At 43.7% G+C, this 22,739-nt stretch overlaps 1 protein-coding gene across 1 annotated transcript; it reads left to right on the top strand.

Annotated features, from left to right (window-relative positions):
* Positions 1 to 556: 556 nt before the first annotated feature.
* Positions 557 to 22,739, top strand: il7r (interleukin 7 receptor). The gene is made up of 8 exons (XM_056290896.1): positions 557 to 707; positions 15,630 to 15,765; positions 15,857 to 16,014; positions 20,306 to 20,457; positions 20,590 to 20,743; positions 20,874 to 20,982; positions 21,073 to 21,145; positions 21,288 to 22,739. Exons 1-8 carry the CDS (start codon positions 626 to 628, stop codon positions 21,711 to 21,713), a joined length of 1,290 nt encoding a protein of 429 aa, XP_056146871.1. The 5' UTR covers positions 557 to 625; the 3' UTR covers positions 21,714 to 22,739.

The following is a 22,739-nucleotide window of genomic DNA, read 5'->3' as shown; positions in this document are numbered from 1 at the left end:
GACCATTATCTTGTTAAAATGGAAGGCATCACCCAACAATACCCAAGCTGCTGTTTGCTATTACATTACTGAAACAAAATTATGTAGAATCCAGTCTTACTTGGTGACTTGGCCTTGAGAACAGTCACGAGCGTGTTGAAATAAACATGGCGGCTGTCGAGAACAAACTGCCTGGCCTGCTCAGAATGCTGACGAGGAATAGAGTCCTGAGCTGAAACGAGGACTGTGAGTTTTTTGAAGGGCCTACTTTTAATTTTCTGACTGAGGTTGAAGAAGACAGGATATGGTACCCATCACTACCCAACGCACCGCTGAGGTTGAGCTTTTACTGCTGCTTTCTGCTGTAAACACAACAACAACAACAACAACAACAACAACTTTGATAGCATCTTTTTTTAACCGAACAAGGACTCATTCCAGATGTTAGCTGTCTAAAAAAAGCCGTGTTTTTCATGTTCTAAACATCCTTTAAGTTGGGTACTCCAACCCCCTTCCTTCAGCAGTTGTGTTTGCCACTCCTCCTTCCTCCATCCTTCTTCCTCCATCGTCCGCCATGGTGACGGCTCAGTAAACACCTTGTCTTGTGTGGAGAGGACAAGAGGTGAGCTACAGAGAAGATCAGGAGATGTCCTTCGGCTTGTGTCTCGCCCTGTGCCTCATGCCAGCCGTGGTAGACGGCCAGAGCGGCGATGTAGAGATGGATGCTGGTGAGTTGAACTGCTTTTCTTCTTTGACAGTACAGTAGTACATGTTCAGATTGACAACATGTTAAGAACTGTGAATTAGGAGTGTTTTGAAAAAAATGATAAAACCATTAATGTGTGTTATGGTTGGTGGCTTCCACATCACACTGAAGTCCAAACCGCAGAAATAATGAAATCAAAGACTTCCCTCACGGCGTCTTAGTGATGCTGCTCCAGCAGGTCTCAGATTTACTGAACATAACCATCCTTACTAATCATCTGGGTTGTCTTTTTCTTTTATGAAGGCACTTGAAAACAATGTCCCATAACTCATGAAGATGCTTCGTGGTGGTATAATAATTACTCTGCTTCATCTCTTTGGTGTCTTGGCAACTGACATGAAGCTGCTCATGGCACAGCTCAGCAGCAGGAGATGAAACTGATGTCCCCGTTATTTCCCTTACTGTGAAAAGGGGCATTTGCTAGCTTTCTAAGGGATAACTGACTCTTACTGAATGATGTACAGCAACCCAGCAGGATGTGACATCATACTGATGTCCTGGTTGTTTTCACCAGAAGTAAACAGTCAAAAAAAACAAAAAACCAGAAGTAAACAGTTATGATTCAGCTTCAGTCAAACAGTGATTGATGGTTTTGCCAGGGGTGAAAGGTCAGAAGGTCACAAGCTCCAGCGCAAACCACCTTCTGTCAAAAGATGATTGGTGACCCACCTGTGTGATGTGGGCCTTTGAAGTCCCATCTCTTTGATCTGATGGATACTCAAACCAAATAGTTGACTCACATCAAAACGCACATCAGTCAGTAGGCGTGATGTTTACATGCTCTGCTCACACTCGTGTTCCCACACAACACACATCACAGCGGAGGTGTCGTGCTTCCTCTTGACCAATCACAAATGAAGAACTTGAATCTGGCACAAGTGTGTGAACTAGCCAATAGGATTTGATGAAAGAGTAAAGGGCAGTCGTCAGCATATGGATGGGGTGTTAAACGTGTGTGTGGGGGGGGGGGGGCAGAGAGAATGAGAGATTCAGAAGAAATAAGGATCTGTTTCATAAAGACTGGAAAGGGTTTTTTCTTTGGCCGCATAAAGAGAGGGGTTACCCTACAAGAGGAAAACGTTTCCTTTGATGGGCCAAGGGAGGAAAATGACAATAAAATATATGTAGTGCGCTTCTGTCTGTAAATCCTAACAGCTCTACCCTGATAAGGCTTTAACCTGTTAACATGCAGGAATACTGCCAACCTGACTTACAGTACAGGGATGAGGGGAGGATGTTATCACATTTTATACCTTACAGCCAATATCTATCCATCCATCCATCCATCCATCCATCCACCCATCCATCCATCTACCCATCCATCCATCCATTATCCAAACCGCCTGTCCTGCTCTCAGGGTTGGGGACGCTGGAGCCTATCCCAGCATCAGCATCATCAACAGCCAACATGATCGTTCCAAATTACACAAAATTATTCAACGACTTTGAACTAATAAAGACTCTGTTTCCCAGATTCTACAGTAACTTCCAAATCTTGTTCACTTTTGCACGCTGATCTTGGAAAAACACTGTATTAACAAGTCAGTAGAGGTTAAATCTGACTTAATCATATCCAGTAAAACTAAATTCCTGCACTTACTGTGCTTTAAAGACTATTCTGTTTAAATTAACAGGATAATGTTCAGGGTTGTCGATTCATTTCCTGCAACCTGGAGATATCTTAACATTCCAAGGTGAACCAGGTCCTCTGGACACAACGTTTATTGACAGAAATGTTTCATCATCATCATCATCATCATCATCATCGTCTAGGTGACCTCTTCAGTCTCAACTGACTGACCACTAGTGGAACTGATCACAGACACGGAGTCAGTAACAACAACATCACGAACCGGAAGCGGGGGAACCGCTGACAGAAGTGTGCGCCTGCCTCAGCAATGTGAAGCCACAGCCATCCAACATCAGCAGAGACGAGAGGAAAGCTCTCACCACCTTCAGTGACGACAATAACACCATCATCACCATCACCATCACCATCATCATCCGTGCGGCAGAGGAAGTCGGATGCAGTGTTGTATTAAACCAGACAAACTGTCATAAGAAAGTTATGTCGTTACTTAGTGATATGAATGATATGAATATTAACAACAAAAACAACAACAATAATAATAATAACAACAATAATAATAGTGATGATAATAATAACACCAATGAAAATAATAATAATGACAATAATTACTATAATAACAATAATAATAATAATGATAAGCGGATTGGATAAGGGATGATGGATGGATAATAATATAATAATGACAATAATAATAATAATTATTATTACATTTATATAACAATTTTCAAGACACCCAAATTGATAAGAACCCTGGGATCGTTAATGACCACAGTGAGTCAGGACCTCGGATTAACGTCTCATCTGAAGAACGGCATCTCCGGGTTTAAAGAAAGAGAAACACCGGGCTTAAAGAAAGAGAAACACCGGGCTTAAAGAAAGAGAAACACCGGGCTTAAAGAAAGAGAAACACCGGGCTTAAAGAAAGAGAAACACCGGTCTAAAGAAAGAGAAACACCGGTCTACAGAAAGAGAAACACCGGTCTAAAGAAAGAGAAACACCGGGCTTAAAGAAACAGAAACACAGGGCTTAAAGAAAGAGAAACACCAGGCTTAAAGAAAGAGAAACACCAGGCTTAAAGAAAGAGAAACACCGGGCTTAAAGAAACAGAAACACAGGGCTTAAAGAAAGAGAAACACCAGGCTTAAAGAAAGAGAAACATCGGGCTTAAAGAAACAGAAACACAGGGCTTAAAGAAAGAGAAACACCGGGTTTAAAGAAAGAGAAACACCGGGCTTAAAGAAACAGAAACACAGGGCTTAAAGAAAGAGAAACACCAGGCTTAAAGAAAGAGAAACATCGGGCTTAAAGAAAGAGAAACACCGGGCTTAAAGAACGAGAAACACCGGGCTTAAAGAAAGAGAAACACCGGTCTAAAGAAAGACAAACACCGGTCTAAAGAAAGAGAAACACCGGGCTTAAAGAAAGAGAAACACCAGTCTAAAGAAAGAGAAACACCGGTCTACAGAAAGAGAAACACCGGTCTAAAGAAAGAGAAACACAGGGCTTAAAGAAAGAGAAACACCGGTCTAAAGAAAGAGAAACACCGGGCTTAAAGAAAGAGAAACACCGGTCTAAAGAAAGAGAAACACAGGAATTAAAGAAAGAGAAACACCGGTCTAAAGAAAGAGAAACACCGGGCTTAAAGAAAGAGAAACACCGGGTTTAAAGAAAGAGAAACACCGGTCTAAAGAAAGAGAAACACAGGAATTAAAGAAAGAGAAACACCGGTATTAAAGAAAGAGAAACACCGGGCTTAAAGAAAGAGAAACACCGGGTTTAAAGAAAGGGGAACACAGGGCTTAAAGAAAGAGAAACACCGGGCTTAAAGAAAGAGAAACACCGGGTTTAAAGAAAGAGAAACACCGGTCTAAAGAAAGAAAAACACCGGGCTTAAAGAAAGAGAAACACCGGTCTAAAGAAAGAGAAACACCGGGTTTAAAGAAAGAGAAACACCGGTCTAAAGAAAGAGAAACACCGGGCTTAAAGAAAGGGGAACACCGGGCTTAAAGAAAGAGAAACACCGGGCTTAAAGAAAGAGAAACACCGGTCTAAAGAAAGAGAAACACCGGGCTTAAAGAAAGAGAAACACCGGTCTAAAGAAAGAGAAACACCGGGCTTAAAGAAAGGGGAACACCGGGCTTAAAGAAAGAGAAACACCGGACTTAAAGAAAGAGAAACACCGGTCTAAAGAAAGAGAAACACCGGTCTTAAAGAAAGAGAAACACCGGGTTTAAAGAAAGAGAAACACCGGTCTTAAAGAAAGAGAAACACCTGTATTAAAGAAAGAGAAACACCGGTATTAAAGAAAGAGAAACACCGGGCTTAAAGAAAGGGGAACACCGGTCTTAAAGAAAGAGAAACACCTGTATTAAAGAAAGAGAAACACCGGTATTAAAGAAAGAGAAACACCGGTCTAAAGAAAGAAAAACACCGGGCTTAAAGAAAGAGAAACACCGGTCTAAAGAAAGAGAAACACCGGGTTTAAAGAAAGAGAAACACCGGTCTAAAGAAAGAGAAACACCGGGCTTAAAGAAAGGGGAACACCGGGCTTAAAGAAAGAGAAACACCGGTCTAAAGAAAGAGAAACACCGGGCTTAAAGAAAGAGAAACACCTGTATTAAAGAAAGAGAAACACCGGTATTAAAGAAAGAGAAACACCGGTCTTAGAGAAAGAGAAACACCGGGCTTAAAGAAAGAGAAACACCGGGTTTAAAGAAAGGGGAACACAGGGCTTAAAGAAAGAGAAACACCGGGCTTAAAGAAAGAGAAACACCGGTCTAAAGAAAGAGAAACACCGGGCTTAAAGAAAGAGAAACACCGGGTTTAAAGAAAGAGAAACACCGGGCTTAAAGAAAGAGAAACACCGGACTTAAAGAAAGAGAAACACCGGTCTAAAGAAAGAGAAACACCGGTCTTAAAGAAAGAGAAACACCGGGTTTAAAGAAAGAGAAACACCGGTCTTAAAGAAAGAGAAACACCTGTATTAAAGAAAGAGAAACACCGGTATTAAAGAAAGAGAAACACCGGGCTTAAAGAAAGAGAAACACCGGGTTTAAAGAAAGGGGAACACAGGGCTTAAAGAAAGAGAAACACCGGGCTTAAAGAAAGAGAAACACCGGTCTAAAGAAAGAGAAACACCGGGCTTAAAGAAAGAGAAACACCGGGTTTAAAGAAAGAGAAACACCGGGCTTAAAGAAAGAGAAACACCGGACTTAAAGAAAGAGAAACACCGGTCTAAAGAAAGAGAAACACCGGTCTTAAAGAAAGAGAAACACCGGGTTTAAAGAAAGAGAAACACCGGTCTTAAAGAAAGAGAAACACCTGTATTAAAGAAAGAGAAACACCGGTATTAAAGAAAGAGAAACACCGGTCTTAGAGAAAGAGAAACACCGGGCTTAAAGAAAGAGAAACACCGGGTTTAAAGAAAGGGGAACACAGGGCTTAAAGAAAGAGAAACACCAGGGCTTAAAGAAAGAGAAACACCGGGTTTAAAGAGAAACACCGGGCTTAAAGAAAGAGAAACACAGGGCTTAAAGAAAGAGAAACACCGGGTTTAAAGAAAGAGAAACACCGGACTTAAAGAAAGAGAAACACCGGTCTAAAGAAAGAGAAATACCGAGCTTAAAGAAAGAGAAACACCGGTCTTAAAGAAAGAGAAACACCTGTATTAAAGAAAGAGAAACACCGGTATTAAAGAAAGAGAAACACCGGTCTTAGAGAAAGAGAAACACCGGGCTTAAAGAAAGAGAAACACCGGGTTTAAAGAAAGGGGAACACAGGGCTTAAAGAAAGAGAAACACCGGGCTTAAAGAAAGAGAAACACCGGTCTAAAGAAAGAGAAACACCGGGCTTAAAGAAAGAGAAACACCGGGTTTAAAGAAAGAGAAACACCGGGCTTAAAGAAAGAGAAACACCGGACTTAAAGAAAGAGAAACACCGGTCTAAAGAAAGAGAAACACCGGTCTTAAAGAAAGAGAAACACCGGGTTTAAAGAAAGAGAAACACCGGTCTTAAAGAAAGAGAAACACCTGTATTAAAGAAAGAGAAACACCGGTATTAAAGAAAGAGAAACACCGGGCTTAAAGAAAGAGAAACACCGGGTTTAAAGAAAGGGGAACACAGGGCTTAAAGAAAGAGAAACACCGGGCTTAAAGAAAGAGAAACACCGGTCTAAAGAAAGAGAAACACCGGGCTTAAAGAAAGAGAAACACCGGGTTTAAAGAAAGAGAAACACCGGGCTTAAAGAAAGAGAAACACCGGGCTTAAAGAAAGACAAACACCGGGCTTAAAGAAAGAGAAACACCGGGTTTAAAGAAAGAGAAACACCGGTCTTACAGAAGGAGAAACACCGGTCTTAAAGAAGGAGAAACACCGGGCTTAAAGATAGAGAAACACCGGTCTAAAGAAAGAGAAGCACCGGTCTAAAGAAAGAGAAACACCGGGCTTAAAGAAAGAGAAACACCGGTCTAAAGAAAGAGAAACACCGGGTTTAAAGAAAGAGAAACACCGGGCTTAAAGAAAGAGAAACACCGGTCTTAAAGAAAGAGAAACACTGGTGTTAAAGAAAGAGAAACACCGGTCTTAAAGAAAGAGAAACACCGGTATTAAAGAAAGAGAAACACCGGGTTTAAAGAAAGAGAAACACCGGTCTTAAAGAAAGAGAAACACCGGTCTTAAAGAAAGAGAAACACCGGGCTTAAAGAAAGACAAACACCGGTCTAAAGAAAGAGAAACACCGGTCTTACAGAAAGAGATACACCGGGCTTAAAGAAAGAGAAACACCGGTCTAAAGAAAGAGAAACACCGGTCTACAGAAAGAGAAACACCGGTCTAAAGAAAGAGAAACACCGGGCTTAAAGAAAGAGAAACACAGGGCTTAAAGAAGGAGAAACACCGGGCTTAAAGGAAGGGGAACACCGGGCTTAAAGATAGAGAAACACCGGTCTTAAAGAAAGAGAAACACCGGGCTTAAAGAAAGAGAAACACCGGTCTTAAAGAAAGAGAAACACCGGTCTAAAGAAAGAGAAACACCGGTCTACAGAAAGAGAAACACCGGTCTAAAGAAAGAGAAACACCGGGCTTAAAGAAAGAGAAACACCGGGCTTAAAGAAGGAGAAACACCGGGCTTAAAGGAAGGGGAACACCGGGCTTAAAGAAAGAGAAACACCGGTCTTAAAGAAAGAGAAACACCGGGCTTAAAGAAAGAGAAACACCGGTCTTAAAGAAAGAGAAACACCGGGCTTAAAGAAAGAGAAACACCGGTCTAAAGAAAGAGAAACACCGGTCTTAAAGAAAGAGAAACACCGGGCTTAAAGAAAGAGAAACACCCGTCTAAAGAAAGAGAAACACCGGGTTTAAAGAAAGAGAAACACCGGTCTTAAAGAAAGAGAAACACCGGTCTTAAAGAAAGAGAAACACCGGTCTTAAAGAAAGAGAAACACCGGTCTTAAAGAAAGAGAAACACCGGTATTAAAGAAAGAGAAACACCGGGTTTAAAGAAAGAGAAACACCGGTCTTAAAGAAAGAGAAACACCGGTCTTAAAGAAAGAGAAACACCGGTCTACAGAAAGAGAAACACCGGTCTTAAAGAAGGAGAAACACCGGTCTTAAAGAAGGAGAAACATAACAACAATAATAATAGTGATGATAATAATAACACCAATGAAAATAATAATAATGACAATAATTACTATAATAACAATAATAATAATAATGATAAGCGGATTGGATAATGGATGATGGATGGATAATAATATAGTAATGACAATAATAATAATAATTATTATTACATTTATATAACAATTTTCAAGACACCCAAATTGATAAGAACCATGGGATCGTTAATGACCACAGTGAGTCAGGACCTCGGATTAACGTCTCATCTGAAGAACGGCATCTCCGGGTTTAAAGAAAGAGAAACACCGGGCTTAAAGAAAGAGAAACACCGGGCTTAAAGAAAGAGAAACACCGGGCTTAAAGAAAGAGAAACACCGGTCTAAAGAAAGAGAAACACCGGTCTAAAGAAAGAGAAACACCGGTCTTAAAGAAGGAGAAACACCGGTCTTAAAGAAGGAGAAACACCGGGCTTAAAGATAGAGAAACACCGGTCTAAAGAAAGAGAAACACCGGTCTTAAAGAAGGAGAAACACCGGGCTTAAAGATAGAGAAACACCGGTCTAAAGAAAGAAAAACACCGGGCTTAAAGAAGGAGAAACACCGGGCTTAAAGAAAGAGAAACACCGGTCTAAAGAAAGAGAAGCACCGGTCTAAAGAAAGAGAAACACCGGTCTTAAAGAAGGAGAAACACCGGTCTTAAAGAAGGAGAAACACCGGGCTTAAAGATAGAGAAACACCGGTCTAAAGAAAGAGAAACACCGGTCTTAAAGAAGGAGAAACACCGGTCTTAAAGAAGGAGAAACACCGGGCTTAAAGATAGAGAAACACCGGTCTAAAGAAAGAGAAGCACCGGTCTAAAGAAAGAGAAACACCGTGCTTAAAGAAAGAGAAACACCGGTCTAAAGAAAGAGAAACACCGGGTTTAAAGAAAGAGAAACACCGGGCTTAAAGAAAGAGAAACACCGGTCTTAAAGAAAGAGAAACACCGGTGTTAAAGAAAGAGAAACACCGGTCTTAAAGAAAGAGAAACACCGGTATTAAAGAAAGAGAAACACCGGGTTTAAAGAAAGAGAAACACCGGTCTTAAAGAAAGAGAAACACCGGTCTTAAAGAAAGAGAAACACCGGGCTTAAAGAAAGAGAAACACCGGTCTAACGAAAGAGAAACACCGGTCTTACAGAAAGAGATACACCGGGCTTAAAGAAAGAGAAACACCGGTCTAAAGAAAGAGAAACACCGGTCTACAGAAAGAGAAACACCGGTCTAAAGAAAGAGAAACACCGGGCTTAAAGAAAGAGAAACACCGGGCTTAAAGAAGGAGAAACACCGGGCTTAAAGGAAGGGGAACACCGGGCTTAAAGAAAGAGAAACACCGGTCTTAAAGAAAGAGAAACACCGGGCTTAAAGAAAGAGAAACACCGGTCTTAAAGAAAGAGAAACACCGGTCTAAAGAAAGAGAAACACCGGTCTACAGAAAGAGAAACACCGGTCTAAAGAAAGAGAAACACCGGGCTTAAAGAAAGAGAAACACCGGGCTTAAAGAAGGAGAAACACCGGGCTTAAAGAAAGGGGAACACCGGGCTTAAAGAAAGAGAAACACCGGTCTTAAAGAAAGAGAAACACCGGGCTTAAAGAAAGAGAAACACCGGTCTTAAAGAAAGAGAAACACCGGGCTTAAAGAAAGAGAAACACCGGGTTTAAAGAAAGAGAAACACCGGGCTTAAAGAAAGAGAAACACCGGGCTTAAAGAAAGAGAAACACCCGTCTAAAGAAAGAGAAACACCGGGTTTAAAGAAAGAGAAACACCGGTCTTAAAGAAAGAGAAACACCGGTCTTAAAGAAAGAGAAACACCGGTCTTAAAGAAAGAGAAACACCGGTATTAAAGAAAGAGAAACACCGGGTTTAAAGAAAGAGAAACACCGGTCTTAAAGAAAGAGAAACACTGGTCTTAAAGAAAGAGAAACACCGGTCCACAGAAAGAGAAACACCGGTCTTAAAGAAGGAGAAACACCGGTCTTAAAGAAGGAGAAACATAACAACAATAATAATAGTGATGATAATAATAGCACCAATGAAAATAATAATAATGACAATAATTACTATAATAACAATAATAATAATAATGATAAGCGGATTGGATAATGGATGATGGATGGATAATAATATAATAATGACAATAATAATAATAATTATTATTACATTTATATAACAATTTTCAAGACACCCAAATTGATAAGAACCCTGGGATCGTTAATGACCACAGTGAGTCAGGACCTCGGATTAACGTCTCATCTGAAGAACGGCATCTCCGGGTTTAAAGAAAGAGAAACACCGGGCTTAAAGAAAGAGAAATACCGGGCTTAAAGAAAGAGAAACACCGGTCTAAAGAAAGAGAAACACCGGGGTTAAAGAAAGAGAAACACCGGGCTTAAAGAAAGAGAAACAATTGATTTAAACTGAAAATGTCCATGCAATAGTTCGTTACCTTTCTCCATTTGTTTTCTCTCCACGCCAATTTTTTTCTGTTCCGGTTCATGTGAGCTCTGCAGCAGTCTTAGGCCCACCCCAAACGCTCTCATTGGCCCACCCCAAGCCAATACTGATCAACACCCCACCCCTCCTGTGACCCATGGTTTGTCTGTATGTGTATTCAGAGCCAGTGAGCAAGAGACTGAGGTCTTAAGGATAATGTAAAACACAAGGCTACTTTTTTGTTTTGTAAAGGTCTTAAAAGCACTCTGCATGTTTCTGCAAGAGACTCGTTCATGTGAAGAGGACACTACATTTTGGAAGAACCAGTGGGGAGACAACATTCTTTTTTCTCACAGCAGTAATCGGTCTGGGGGTGTGGCCATATGTTTTTATAGATTCCCTGGGGGTGGGGGGTGGTAGTAACATTCAGAAATGAGAAGGATGGTCATTGGACTGTTGTGGTTGTAAATTTAGAGGGGTCATTTGCAATTTTGATTAATATATATGGATATAATAATATTGGTCAAAACAAAATATTATTAGGAGCTCTTACAGAAATTATTGATGAATATAAGCAAAGTCATGGTTGTCACGTATCAGGAAAGAACCCAAAAGCAGACGGGACAACCAGGTAAGGGAAGAATCAAGTCTTTATTGAAGTAGCCGATCTCAGGGGTAGAGCAGGATTTGGCTCAGTGGCAGGCAGGCAGGCAGGCAGGCAGGCAGGCAGGCAGGCAGGCAGGCAGGCAGGCAGGCAGGCAGGCAGAAGTCCATGAAAGGCAACGTTCCAGCAAAGACTGGTCCATAGTGGAGGCCTTTTAAGGGTGAGGGCGATTGCCGGGGTGAAGGGGGGGTCAGCAGGTGTCAGTTGGTGTAGCAGGTGTCAGCTGGTGTAGCAGGTGTCGGCTGGTGTAGCAGGTGTCAGCTGGTGTAGCAGGTGTCAAGGGCGCCATCAACTTCGGCTAAGGAACCATGGGTTGCCCCGCCCGATAAATATGATGGAGATTTTGGACTTTGTCGCCCTTTTTTGATGCAGTGTGAGATTGTGTTTAACCAGCAGCCCCAGTCATATTCCACGGATGGAGCCAAAGTCGCTTGCATCATGGGTCTTCTCCGGTGAAGCGCCCTGGATTGGGCTAAAGTGGTGTGGGAGATGCGGGCCTCCACTTCCTCATCCTACGCTGAGTTCACCACTGCTTTTCGCCAGGTTTTTGATCATCCCGTACGGGGAAAGGATGCGTCAAAAAGACTGATCTCTCTCCGCCAGGGTTCCCGCAGCGTCGCTGACTACTCAGTTGAGTTCCGTACGCTATCAGCGGAGAGCGGATGGAACAACGAGTCCCTCCAGGCCGGCTTTTCCAACGGGCTAAGCGAATCCATAAAGGACGAATTGGTTTCCTACCCCGAGTCTGGAGGGCTGGAGGAATTGGTTACCCTGGCCATTCGTGTGGACAACCGTCTCCGGGAGCGGAGGAGAGAGAGGACGCGCCGCCTTCCTGGTCACAACAACTTTCCACGGGCCACACCTCCAAACTCTGGGGGCCGAGCTCGCTCGACTGAGGCTGACGTTCTCCGAGAAAGCCCGAGGCGTGACTCCTCCCCAGCTTCGGAGCCGATGCAACTCGGCCGCTTCCGGCTCAACCCAGAGGAGCGTCAACGCCGCATCACCGAGAACAGCTGCTTGTATTGTGGTGAGCCTGGTCACTTTCTCGCCTCCTGCCCTCACCGTCCGTCAAACTAGCAGGCTCACGAGGGAGGGGGAGGATCCTCGTGAGCCCAACTGTCTGCCCTCTGTCTCCTCGTCCACGTACCCAGTTGCAAGCTACCATCAGTTTTAAAGGTCAGTCCACTAAACTTTTGGCTTTAATTGACTCTGGAGCTGATGAAAGCTTTTTGGATGCAAGTGTTGTGAAGCAGTTAGGTCTTGCCACTGTGAGTCTGGACCAGCCTCTTGAAGCTAATGCCCTGGATGGACGTCTCCTGGCCCGGATAACCTCTAAGACCAAGCCTGTGCGCCTCCTGTTGTCGGGAAACCATCAAGAGGAGCTACGTTTTTTCGTTATCAATTCTCCATTTGTTCCCATTATACTTGGTCATCCCTGGCTGGTTAAGCATAGTCCCCATATTGATTGGTCATCGGCCAGAATTTCAAGTTGGAGTCCCGTCTGTCATGCCATATGCCTCCAGTCTGCTCTGCCTCAGTCTGTCCCCTGTCAGGTGTCAAGCCCTGGCTCCAGGAATGCCAAGCCCGATGCTCTGTCTCGTGTGCATGGGAAGGAGTCTGAGCGCAAGCTCCAACCTGACACCATCGTTCCCTCTACCTGTGTGGTTGCGGCTGCGGCTGTCACCTGGAACACTGAAAGGGAGGTCACGGCAGCACAACAGACTCAGCCTGACCCAGGTAACGGTCCCCCTGGGCGCTTGTTTGTTCCAGACGCTGTTAGATCTAGCGTGTTGCTGTGAGCTCACTCTTCCAAACTTACCTGCCATCCTGGAGTAACCCGTACCCTAGCCTTCCTCCGTAGGCGGTTCTGGTGGCCTTCCATGACGGAGGATACTGGGTCTTTTGTTTCTGCCTGTCCTGTTTGTGCCCAGAATAAGCCCTCCACTCGGGCCAGTGCCGGTCTGCTGCGCCCCCTGCCTGTTCCACACCGTCCCTGGTCGCATCTGTCCTTGGATTTCGTCTCTGGTCTGCCCGCCTCCGACGGTAACACCGTTGTACTGACTGTTGTTGATCGCTTCAGTAAATTTGTTCATTTTTTGCCCTTGTCTAAACTGCCTTCGGCCCGAGAGACTGCGGATCTGCTGGTCAGGGAGGTTTTCCGGGTCCACGGTCTTCCCCGTGATATAGTGTCTGACCGTGGCCCCCAGTTCACTTCTGCTGTCTGGAAGGCTTTCTGCTCTGCCATCGGTGCCACCGTCAGCCTGTCATCGGGGTTCCATCCTCAGACCAACGGCCAGGCCGAGAGGGCCAACCAGGCATTGGAGACTGTTCTCCGCTGTCTGGTGTCTGCCAACCCATCCTCTTGGTCCTCACAACTTCCCTGGGTAGAATATGCCCATAACACCTTGCCATCGTCTGCTACTGGGTTGTCCCCTTTTCAATGCCTTTACGGCTATCAGCCTCCCCTTTTTTCCTTCTCAAGAGGTAGACATTCCGGTTCCGTCTGTCCAGGCCCATGTCCGTCGGTGCCGTCGGACCTGGCGGCGAGCCCGTGCTGCACTGCTCAGGGTTACCAGCGCTTGGCGGATCGTCATCGCACCCCTGCTCCGGACTACTCCCCCGGTGACCAGGTATGGCTCTCTACCAAGGTCCTACCCTTGAAATCGGATGCTAAAAAACTGTCCCCCAGGTATATTGGTCCCTTTTCCATTGTCAAAGTCATTAACCCCTCTGTGGTCCGTCTGAAGCTGCCCCGCACTCTCCGGGTTCACCCTTCCTTCCATGTGTCCTGCCTCAAACCTGTCTCTACCAGCCCTCTAGTTCCTCCGGCCCCTCCGCCCCCACCTCATCGTATGATCAAGGATCATCCTGCCTACACTGTTCGTCGTCTCCTGGACTCTCGTCCCGGCAGTCGCGGCCTGCAGTATCTCGTTGACTGGGAGGGATATGCCCCGGAGGAGAGGTGTTGGGTCCCTCGTCGCCTTGTCCTGGACGTGAACCTCATCCAGGACTTCCACAGGACGCACCCTGACGGGCCTGGTAGGTCGCCCAATGGCGCCCCTCGGAGGGGAGGTACTGTCACAGCCCCTCTCCCTTGACACCTGCTGACTCCCCCCCCCCTTTCACCCCGGCACACCAGCTGGCCGTCAAAGCAATCGCCCTCTCTCCCTTGACATCAAAGCAATCGCCCTCTCTCCCTTGACATCAAAGCAATCGCCCTTTCTCCCTTGACGTCAAAGCAATCGCCCTTGACACCTGCTGACCCCCCCTTCACTCCGGCACACCAGCTGGCCATCAAAGCAATCGCCATCACCCTTAAAAGGCCCCCACTGTTGACCAGTCTTCGCTGGAACGCAGCCATTCATGGACTTCTGCCTGCCAGTCTACCTGCCACTGAGCCAACTCCTGCTCTACCCCTGGGATCGGCCACTTCAATAAAGACTTGATTTCTTCCCTTACCTGGTTGTCCCGTCTGCTTTTGGGTTCTTTCCAGATACGTGACAGAATCATAATACTCAATCATAATGATATAAACGTATTGATAGAAGCTGAATCATAATAATCATAATAATATAAACACGTACTGATATAAACTGAATCATAATACTCATAATCATAATAATATAAATGTCTTGCTAGAAACTGAATCATAATACTGCAGCAAATTCAGGATGCATCTCGGGACGCCGCATCCGACGCGAACTCGGACGCCGCGGGCGACAACGTTAACCAGTCGACTAAAGGGTCCGACCCATTAGTCAAGGGCCACCGAGCCTATTCATCCGTAATCGTTGCATTGTCCCCTTCCTTCGGGAAGGGCGTCCCCGACCGGACCGTCACAGCCGGGGCGCGAACTCGTGTATTCCGCACCGCGTGATCGTTACATTATACACGAGTTAGCAATACACGAGTTCGCGGATGGATGGATGTATTTGCACAAAATATAGTCATAAAGTCAGATGTGTCATACCTACAATTGTGAGCCGACATAAACGTTTATTAGCGGGCGTCCGGGTAGCGTAGCGGTCTATTCCCTTACCTACCAACACGGGGGACATTGTGTCCCTACAGACACAACTGGCCGTGTGTCTGCGGGTGGGAGGCCGGATGTGGGTATGTGTCCTGGTCGCTGCACTAGCGCCTCGTCTGGTCGGTCGGGAGCGCCTGTTCAGGGGGGAGGGGGAACTGGGGGGAATAGCGTGATCCTCCCACGCGCTAGGTGCCCCTGGTGAAACTCCTCACCGTCAGGTGAAAAGAAGCGGCTGGTGACTCCACATGTATCGCAGGAGGCATGTGGTAGTCTGCAGCCCTCCCCGGATCAGCAGATTGGGTGGAGCAGCGACCGGGACGGGACGGCTCGGAAGAGTGGGGTAATTTGCCGGGTACAATTGGGGAGGGGAAAAAAGAGGAGGGGGGACAAGTAATTGGCAAGATAACAGTGATATCTTTCTATCACTCTTTTGTCGAACTTCCCAAAAGTTTGTAACGGTTATTTACAGCAAATAAATGTCGTGTTGTTTGCTGAACCTTTCTCTGCAGAGCCCAGACTCATCTGTACCTCCCATATAAGTCAGAAGGCAGGAAACAGTCTAACATGCAACCTTTCTGCTGGCAAAAATGCCAATGAAGATGATGAAGATGATGAAGATGATGACATCCGGAACATGACTGTCTGGTAAAGTTCAGATCTTTGTGTTAAACCAGAAACACAGCATGATGTCATGAGAGCACACTGAGCTGACAGCACTGTTCTGCTCCGTCCACAGCTTCTGCGATATGACTAAGAGTACCACCAAGTGTCTGGAGGTTTCTGGGAAGACCATCACGTCCAGCGAGCTGTCTCCCATCACCGCTGCTTTCAATGTAACCGTTCAGTTAAAAAGCGGTGGGAAAATCAACAGGTCTTTCAACTTGAAGACGATAGGTAATAATGTTATGGCTTCACATGCAGAGTTCAGAATGGTAATTTCACACAAAACCGTGAAGCAAGTTTAGAAAGCTGACTGGCTGCACCCTCTCAGAAGGCCGTCCATCTGCCTGATCAGCCTCTGAAACAGACAAATAGATCAACTGCTGAAACACCACAATACAGCTGATGGTCACGGAGATTTATCAGAGAACTTTTATCCAGCCTCACATTAAAGTCACTATTGACGCACCATGTCAATACTTTAAAGTGCAACAAGAAAAAGCAGAAAAAGAAGAGCAAACCCAGTCAAATCCATAGGGTTCCAGCACTACATGCCGAATACCCCCCCTAATAATAAAAATAATAATAATAAAATAATAACAAAAATAATATAATATAATAATAAATACTAGAATAATAAATAAATAAATGAATGAATGAATGGCCAAGAAGGCACATACAAATACGGGATACAACATGCCAAAATGAAAGAAAAGATCAGAAAGGAGTACTGCCGAAGAATACGAATGGTAACAAAATCCCAACTCAATGCATCCAACCGAATGGAAGCCATCAACACCCTGGCTACACCCGTCGTAACTTACAGCTTCAACATCGTCGACTGGAAACTAAAAGAGCTCAAGAAACTAGATAGAAAAACAAGAAAATACTCACCTTAGAGAGGATGCACCACCCAAAATCAGATGTGGATAGATTGTACCTCCCCAGAAACGAGGGTGGCAGGGGTCTGATCCAGCCTGCCTACAAAACAACAACACTAGGCCTAGATACTTACCTTAACACCAGAAATGACCCCCTTCTCATGATTGCTAGAGAGCATGAAAAACAAAACAAAAAGTACTCCGTAGACAACCAAGCCGCAATGCTCAGAAGAGAGCTCCGCCTCCCTGAAACACCACAACCTGAAAATGAAGCTCCAACCATCCACGCCCGGAAAGTCAAACAAAAAGCAAAGTGTCATGCCCAAGAACAAATGAAACAAACATGGGAAGGGAAACAAATGCACGGGCAATACCCAAAAAGAGAAGGTGAGAAAGTTGTAGACCAACATATGACCAACCAATGGCTCAAAACAGCTGGGCTGAAAGCCGAAACAGAGGGCTTCATCATCGCTGCCCAAGACCAGGCCATCAAGACCAGTTACTACCGGAGCAAAATGCTCAAAGATGGCACAGACCCAGCATGCAGGATGTGTGGTCAATTCCAGGAAGCCATTGACCATATGGTGGCAGGGTGCCCTGAGCTGGCCAAAACTGAATACATACAAAGACACAACAAGGCCGCATACCTGCACTGGAACATTTGCAAAGAATTCAACATCAACACAAAAGAAAAATGGTACAAGCACGAGCCCCAAACAGTAACAGAAAAAGACCACATCACAATCTTATGGGACATGCCAGTACAGACGGATCTTGAGATAAAGGCCAACAGACCAGACATCACCATCAAGAACAAAAAAGAAAAAAGCTGCCTACTCATTGACATGTCCATCCCGACTGAAAGGAACACCTCAGTAAAAGTAACTGAAACACTGTCCAGATATACAGACCTTGAAATCCAGACTGAACGAATGTGAGGAATGAAAACCACAACAATACCAGTAGTGATAGGAGCCCTGGGACTTGTAAAAACCACAACAATACCAGTAGTGATAGGAGCCCTGGGACTTGTAAAAACCACAACAAGACCAGTAGAGATAGGAGGCCTGAGACTTGTAAAAACCACAACAAGACCAGTAGTGATAGGAGGCCTGGGACTTGTAAAAACCACAACAATACCAGCAGTGATAGGAGCCTTGGGACTTATAAAAACCACAACAATACCAGTAGTGACAGGAGCCCTGGGACTTGTAAAAGAAGGGATGGAGAAATACACCCAACGGATCCCGGGTAACAATCAGAATACAAGAAGTGCAGAAGATGGCACTACTTGGAACATCTCATATCCTAAGAAAGGCACTATCCATCAAATAGACTTCTACCTCATCCTAACCCGAGGCCCAAGAAATGGACCCAGTTATTATGTTGTATTATAGCATGACGTTAAAGGAAATTTATATAATAACAATAATAATAATAATAATGACTGCTGAAATACGCTCCAGCATCCCCGTGATCCTGAGAGCAGGATAAGCGGTTCAGATAATGAATGGATGGATAATGATAATAATAATGATAATAGTAATAATGATAATAGTAATAATAATGATGAGAAGAAGAAGAAGAAGAAGAAGAAGAAGAAGAAGAAGAAGAAGAAGAAGAAGAAGAAGAAGAAGAAGAAGAAGAAAAGGTACAGATAAATCAGGGCAAACAGGGTGGGTGACCCCATAATTATAAACAGAAAAAAAAACAATAGGATGGCTATGTACCTTCAGTACCCACCCCCCAATAAGAACAATCAGTTTGTAATAATGAGTTTGTAATGGTTTTGTAATCTGCCGCTGGCAGTGATCTGGGAATTCACATAATTAAAGTAAACTTTGTAATATCCGTTTTAAACGCTAAACTTGATGTGGCATCACCGCCAGCATTATGTACAAAACACCTGCACTGATGCCAGATGAGTTGTAAAAAAGTGAAGCGGTGGTTCAGTGTTAATGTAGTTGTAGTGGCTAATCATTAACCTTTAACCTTTGACTTTAATCTTTAATCTTTGACCTTTAACCTTTAAAGTGATACTGACATCAAAATCTGATAATTCCTATTTACAGGCTATGTTCCGAGTTGGAATGTGACCACGGACAAACTGTGCCGGTGGATACGGAGACACCAGTCAGTTCGCATGTCGGCTTCCGCAGCCTGGTAAAATTAAATACCCCAAGACAACATAAAAAAACAGGGTTCTTTATTCCGATCAATTTTATGATTTAGAAAAATTACATTAATACATTTAGAGTTTCAACAATGATACTGCTCAACATAAATCTCAGGCTCTTAGCCTATAAAATGCCCAATCTCTTGTGCAGCTAGCCTGTGGAAACTACCTAGCATACAAGTGCCTAATCAAATGAAAGAAAATAACCAAATAAAATAACTGCACAATAAACAACTGCAGGGTCCTCCCTGTTACACGAAAATAAATAAAACAAATGAAAAGCACAAAGTTAGTTGCCACCAAACACAACATCTGTAGCTAATAAATGTGATTAGCCTAGCTAACACTCACAAGTATGGCGTTTTACATGGTCCTCCCCCACATGGTGTGATGGATGCCTAACTCTGCCTGGCTATCCTTTACACATGGAAACGCTCCAACAATAAATCTGTGAACATCACACAGTATAACATTACAATCGGCAACAGATCTCACATATTACATCTAACACAGCATTATTAACATGAACCTTTCGATATGTTCTGCATTAGATACCATTTTAACATGGAACGTTACCTCTTTTACAAGCTCTTAGAAACACAGCCGATCACTCCAGAGTACTTGAGGAAGGGAACGAAAAAACGTAACTTCCGGTTTAATCTCCGCTGTTCTAGCTCGCGCTGGGAGAGGCTCCACAAGACACAGCGCCCTCCGGTAGTTTGTTACTTTAGGAATCAATCCCCACCCGGCTACATATACAACGTATGAGAGTTGTGGATCACTGGATCCATGTCATGCGTCACCGCGCTACCGCTCATGTTTAAAACCCAAACATAAAAACTTTATATCCACGTACCTGTGTGTTACTGTCGTTTGTAACAGATTTCAAAATACTCACCGAATTGTGATATTAATCGACGTTTATCGGTCAGTTATCATGTCGGCGGACATGAGCGGTATGAGCGGTAGCGGTAGAGCGATGACGTCAGGAAGACAGTAGCCAATAGCTTTGAATTCCTAAAACCACGCCTCTTTTCGGTTATGATTCAAACTTCCAACGTTAAAAAATGTGTTCAGAAAGGGCATGTCAGTCTCTCTTTAACCTTTAATCTTTAACCTTTAATTTTTAATTTCTTATCTTTTATCTTTAATCTTTTATCTTTAATTTTTACACTTTATCGCTTTGGTTTGAACGCAATGTACATTTATCAAAGGTAAGTAAAAACTTAAAAAGGATTCTGTCTAGCCAACTAAACCATGCATGTGTTAACCAATCAGACTGATGAGTTTCAGTGGTAGTGATGTTACCTTAGTACATGTACTACTTAGAACATGTACTTCTTAGAACATGTACCACTGAAAGGCCAGGCAGGAGAGTCTTCTGCAGGCATTTCCAATATGTTGATACAGAGGTAATTGTACTTCGTTGGCATCACGGTACCAAGGTTATTTTCTCATGGTGTTTCAGTTAAACCAAGAAGTCCCCAAGTGTGGAATGCAACCTTCCATGGAACGGCAAACAAAGCTGTAATTCATATTCGGATTCCATACCAAGATGATTACCTTAAAGCAAACAATCAACTCTTCCAAGTTCACATCAGGAGTACGACCAACACACTGGTAGCTTCTTCACTTCAGTTGTTCGAGTTATCACTTCTACCTTCTAGTTTAGATAAGTCTGAATTGAACAGAGAGAAAAGTAAGTCTTGTGTGACCAACTAATCCTGTTGTTCCCTGCATGTCTGAACCTAGATTCGTAACATCACATCAGAGGCTTTGATCATTGATGGGGAATACCTGCAAAAAAATACAGACTATCATGTCAAAGTGAGAGCAATACCAAAAACCAACCTACAGGGCAGCTGGAGTGAGTGGAGCACAACTCTGAATTTCTCCACCAACATTGGTAAGACCAGTTTAGTGTACATAGTTAAGACTCTGTTAAGCAACAAAACAGAGAATATCCAAGGTCTTCATCACTGGCTCTTCACTGCTTGCTCTCTTTTCTGTCTCCTGTCTTGTCCTCTTTGGTTAAGAACTTCATGAGGAACGAGAGAAAGCTCGGGTGCTACTGTATTACTTGACTGTGAGTCTTGTCACCTTCTTGCTGGTCATTTGGAGTGTTGTCTTCTTCTGGAGAAGAAAGTAGGTCATCTCTCTTACATTACCAGAACATGCTAGAATTAATTTACATATGTTTCAGTGTTAACATCTTGTCTTGTTTTACATACACAGGATATACACCTACATATGGCCAAACATTCCACACCCGAAGCATACACTGGTGCAGATATACAAGCCAGTTAAGGTAAGGCATTTTACAGTACAGACAAGATTGAGTATATGTGATTCTGTATATGTGATGAAGTTAGTGATGGGGGAGATTTAAAATTATGTCATAACCATTTCTCTGATGGTCAAACATGGCTGACTTTGTTCTATTTATGTAGACTCTTCCAGTGAGCTTCAACCCTGAGGTGTTCAGTGACCTTAACATCGTCCCAGTAGAGAAAATTGAAGAGCAGCATTGTTCTGAAGCAGAGCAAATAGCCGCTGATGACATTGCCCAGCTGATGGATCCCTGCCCGGCCAATACATTAAGTGGAGAAACGTTAGACAGCAGAAGGAGGAACACTGGCATGAACACAGAGGTATCAGAGTCCACTCTGCTGAGTGGGAGCCCCACAAGCAAAGATGACCCTGCTGCTAAAGTTCAGGATACATTCACTCTAGGTATCCACCAACTTGCAGAAGAACAATTAGCATCCCTAACAGAGCACACCATTATTAACAGTGATGCTAAGACATGTGTTACTACAAAGCAAAACAAAGATGAGGCTTATGTCACTATGTCCAGCCTCTATAAAATCAAGTAAGAACATTAGGAGAAAATGAAAAGGACAAAAGCAGAGAAGATAGGGACAGACAGGGACCAGTTCTATTGGGCAATGAGTGCCTGTTTGTTTATGTTACGTAATCTTGAGTATATGTAATCTTGAATATTATACTGCCAAACTACCACATACAGTTACTTTCATTCTTGCACCATTCTTGGTAATGCTTATAAGTTGATTTAGGAAAAACGTGAAAAATCTACCATAAAACTGATTTTGTCGTTTGCTGCACACACAGGAAAAAGAAAATAGTATGATGTTTGTTTATCATTCAGGCAGTAAAGGTAGCAGCAGCTCCCTCAATCTCAATGGGCAGTTGATCCCAATTTTCTCTTCAAATTTCCAACAGCACACAACTTTGGCAATCCTACTTGTACAATTCAGCTATTGCGTGGCTGTTTATTTCCTAAATTATCATGCACACCAAACATCCATTCTTCTTCTGTAGCTACAGCTGGTAAAACAAGATTTTATGTTGCAAAATCAAGATGTTCCTAAACATTTATGGAAAATATCAATGTGTGCTGTTGCAGTGCACTTGTACATTCCAAAATCAAGTGTGTGCAATGTCTTGAAGAAAAGGACGACTGAAGGTGACACAGCAGGGAAGAAAAAAGTGGGTAGGTCAAAATGTCAAAGTGACCATACAGGACATGCATTCTGCAAGAGTTTTCTCATCATTTGCTGTTTGAAGCTTTTCGAAACTGCGGCATGTCACAGGATCACCCCATGAAGCTTCTGTAACTTGTTGGGAACTGTATGGCACCAACAACCATATGCAAGCAGCAGCCCCACAAGGCACTGATAACCACACCCAATGAAAAACTCAAGATTGCTCAGTGTAGCACACACTAATATTGGACTTTGTATCAATGGAAAGCTGCTTTATGGAACAAGTAACCATATAAATACATACTCCTTCAATCAGATAGACGATTATAGTTATAGAGAACTCCTGCAGTGTGTAGTCCAAAAAGTGAATTCCATAGCTGGCACGGTATGGTAATA

This window comes from Lampris incognitus, chromosome 12 (assembly GCF_029633865.1).
Source record: "Lampris incognitus isolate fLamInc1 chromosome 12, fLamInc1.hap2, whole genome shotgun sequence".
Taxonomy (NCBI): Eukaryota; Metazoa; Chordata; class Actinopteri; order Lampriformes; family Lampridae; genus Lampris; species Lampris incognitus.
This window is presented reverse-complemented; position numbering and strand designations above follow the sequence as displayed.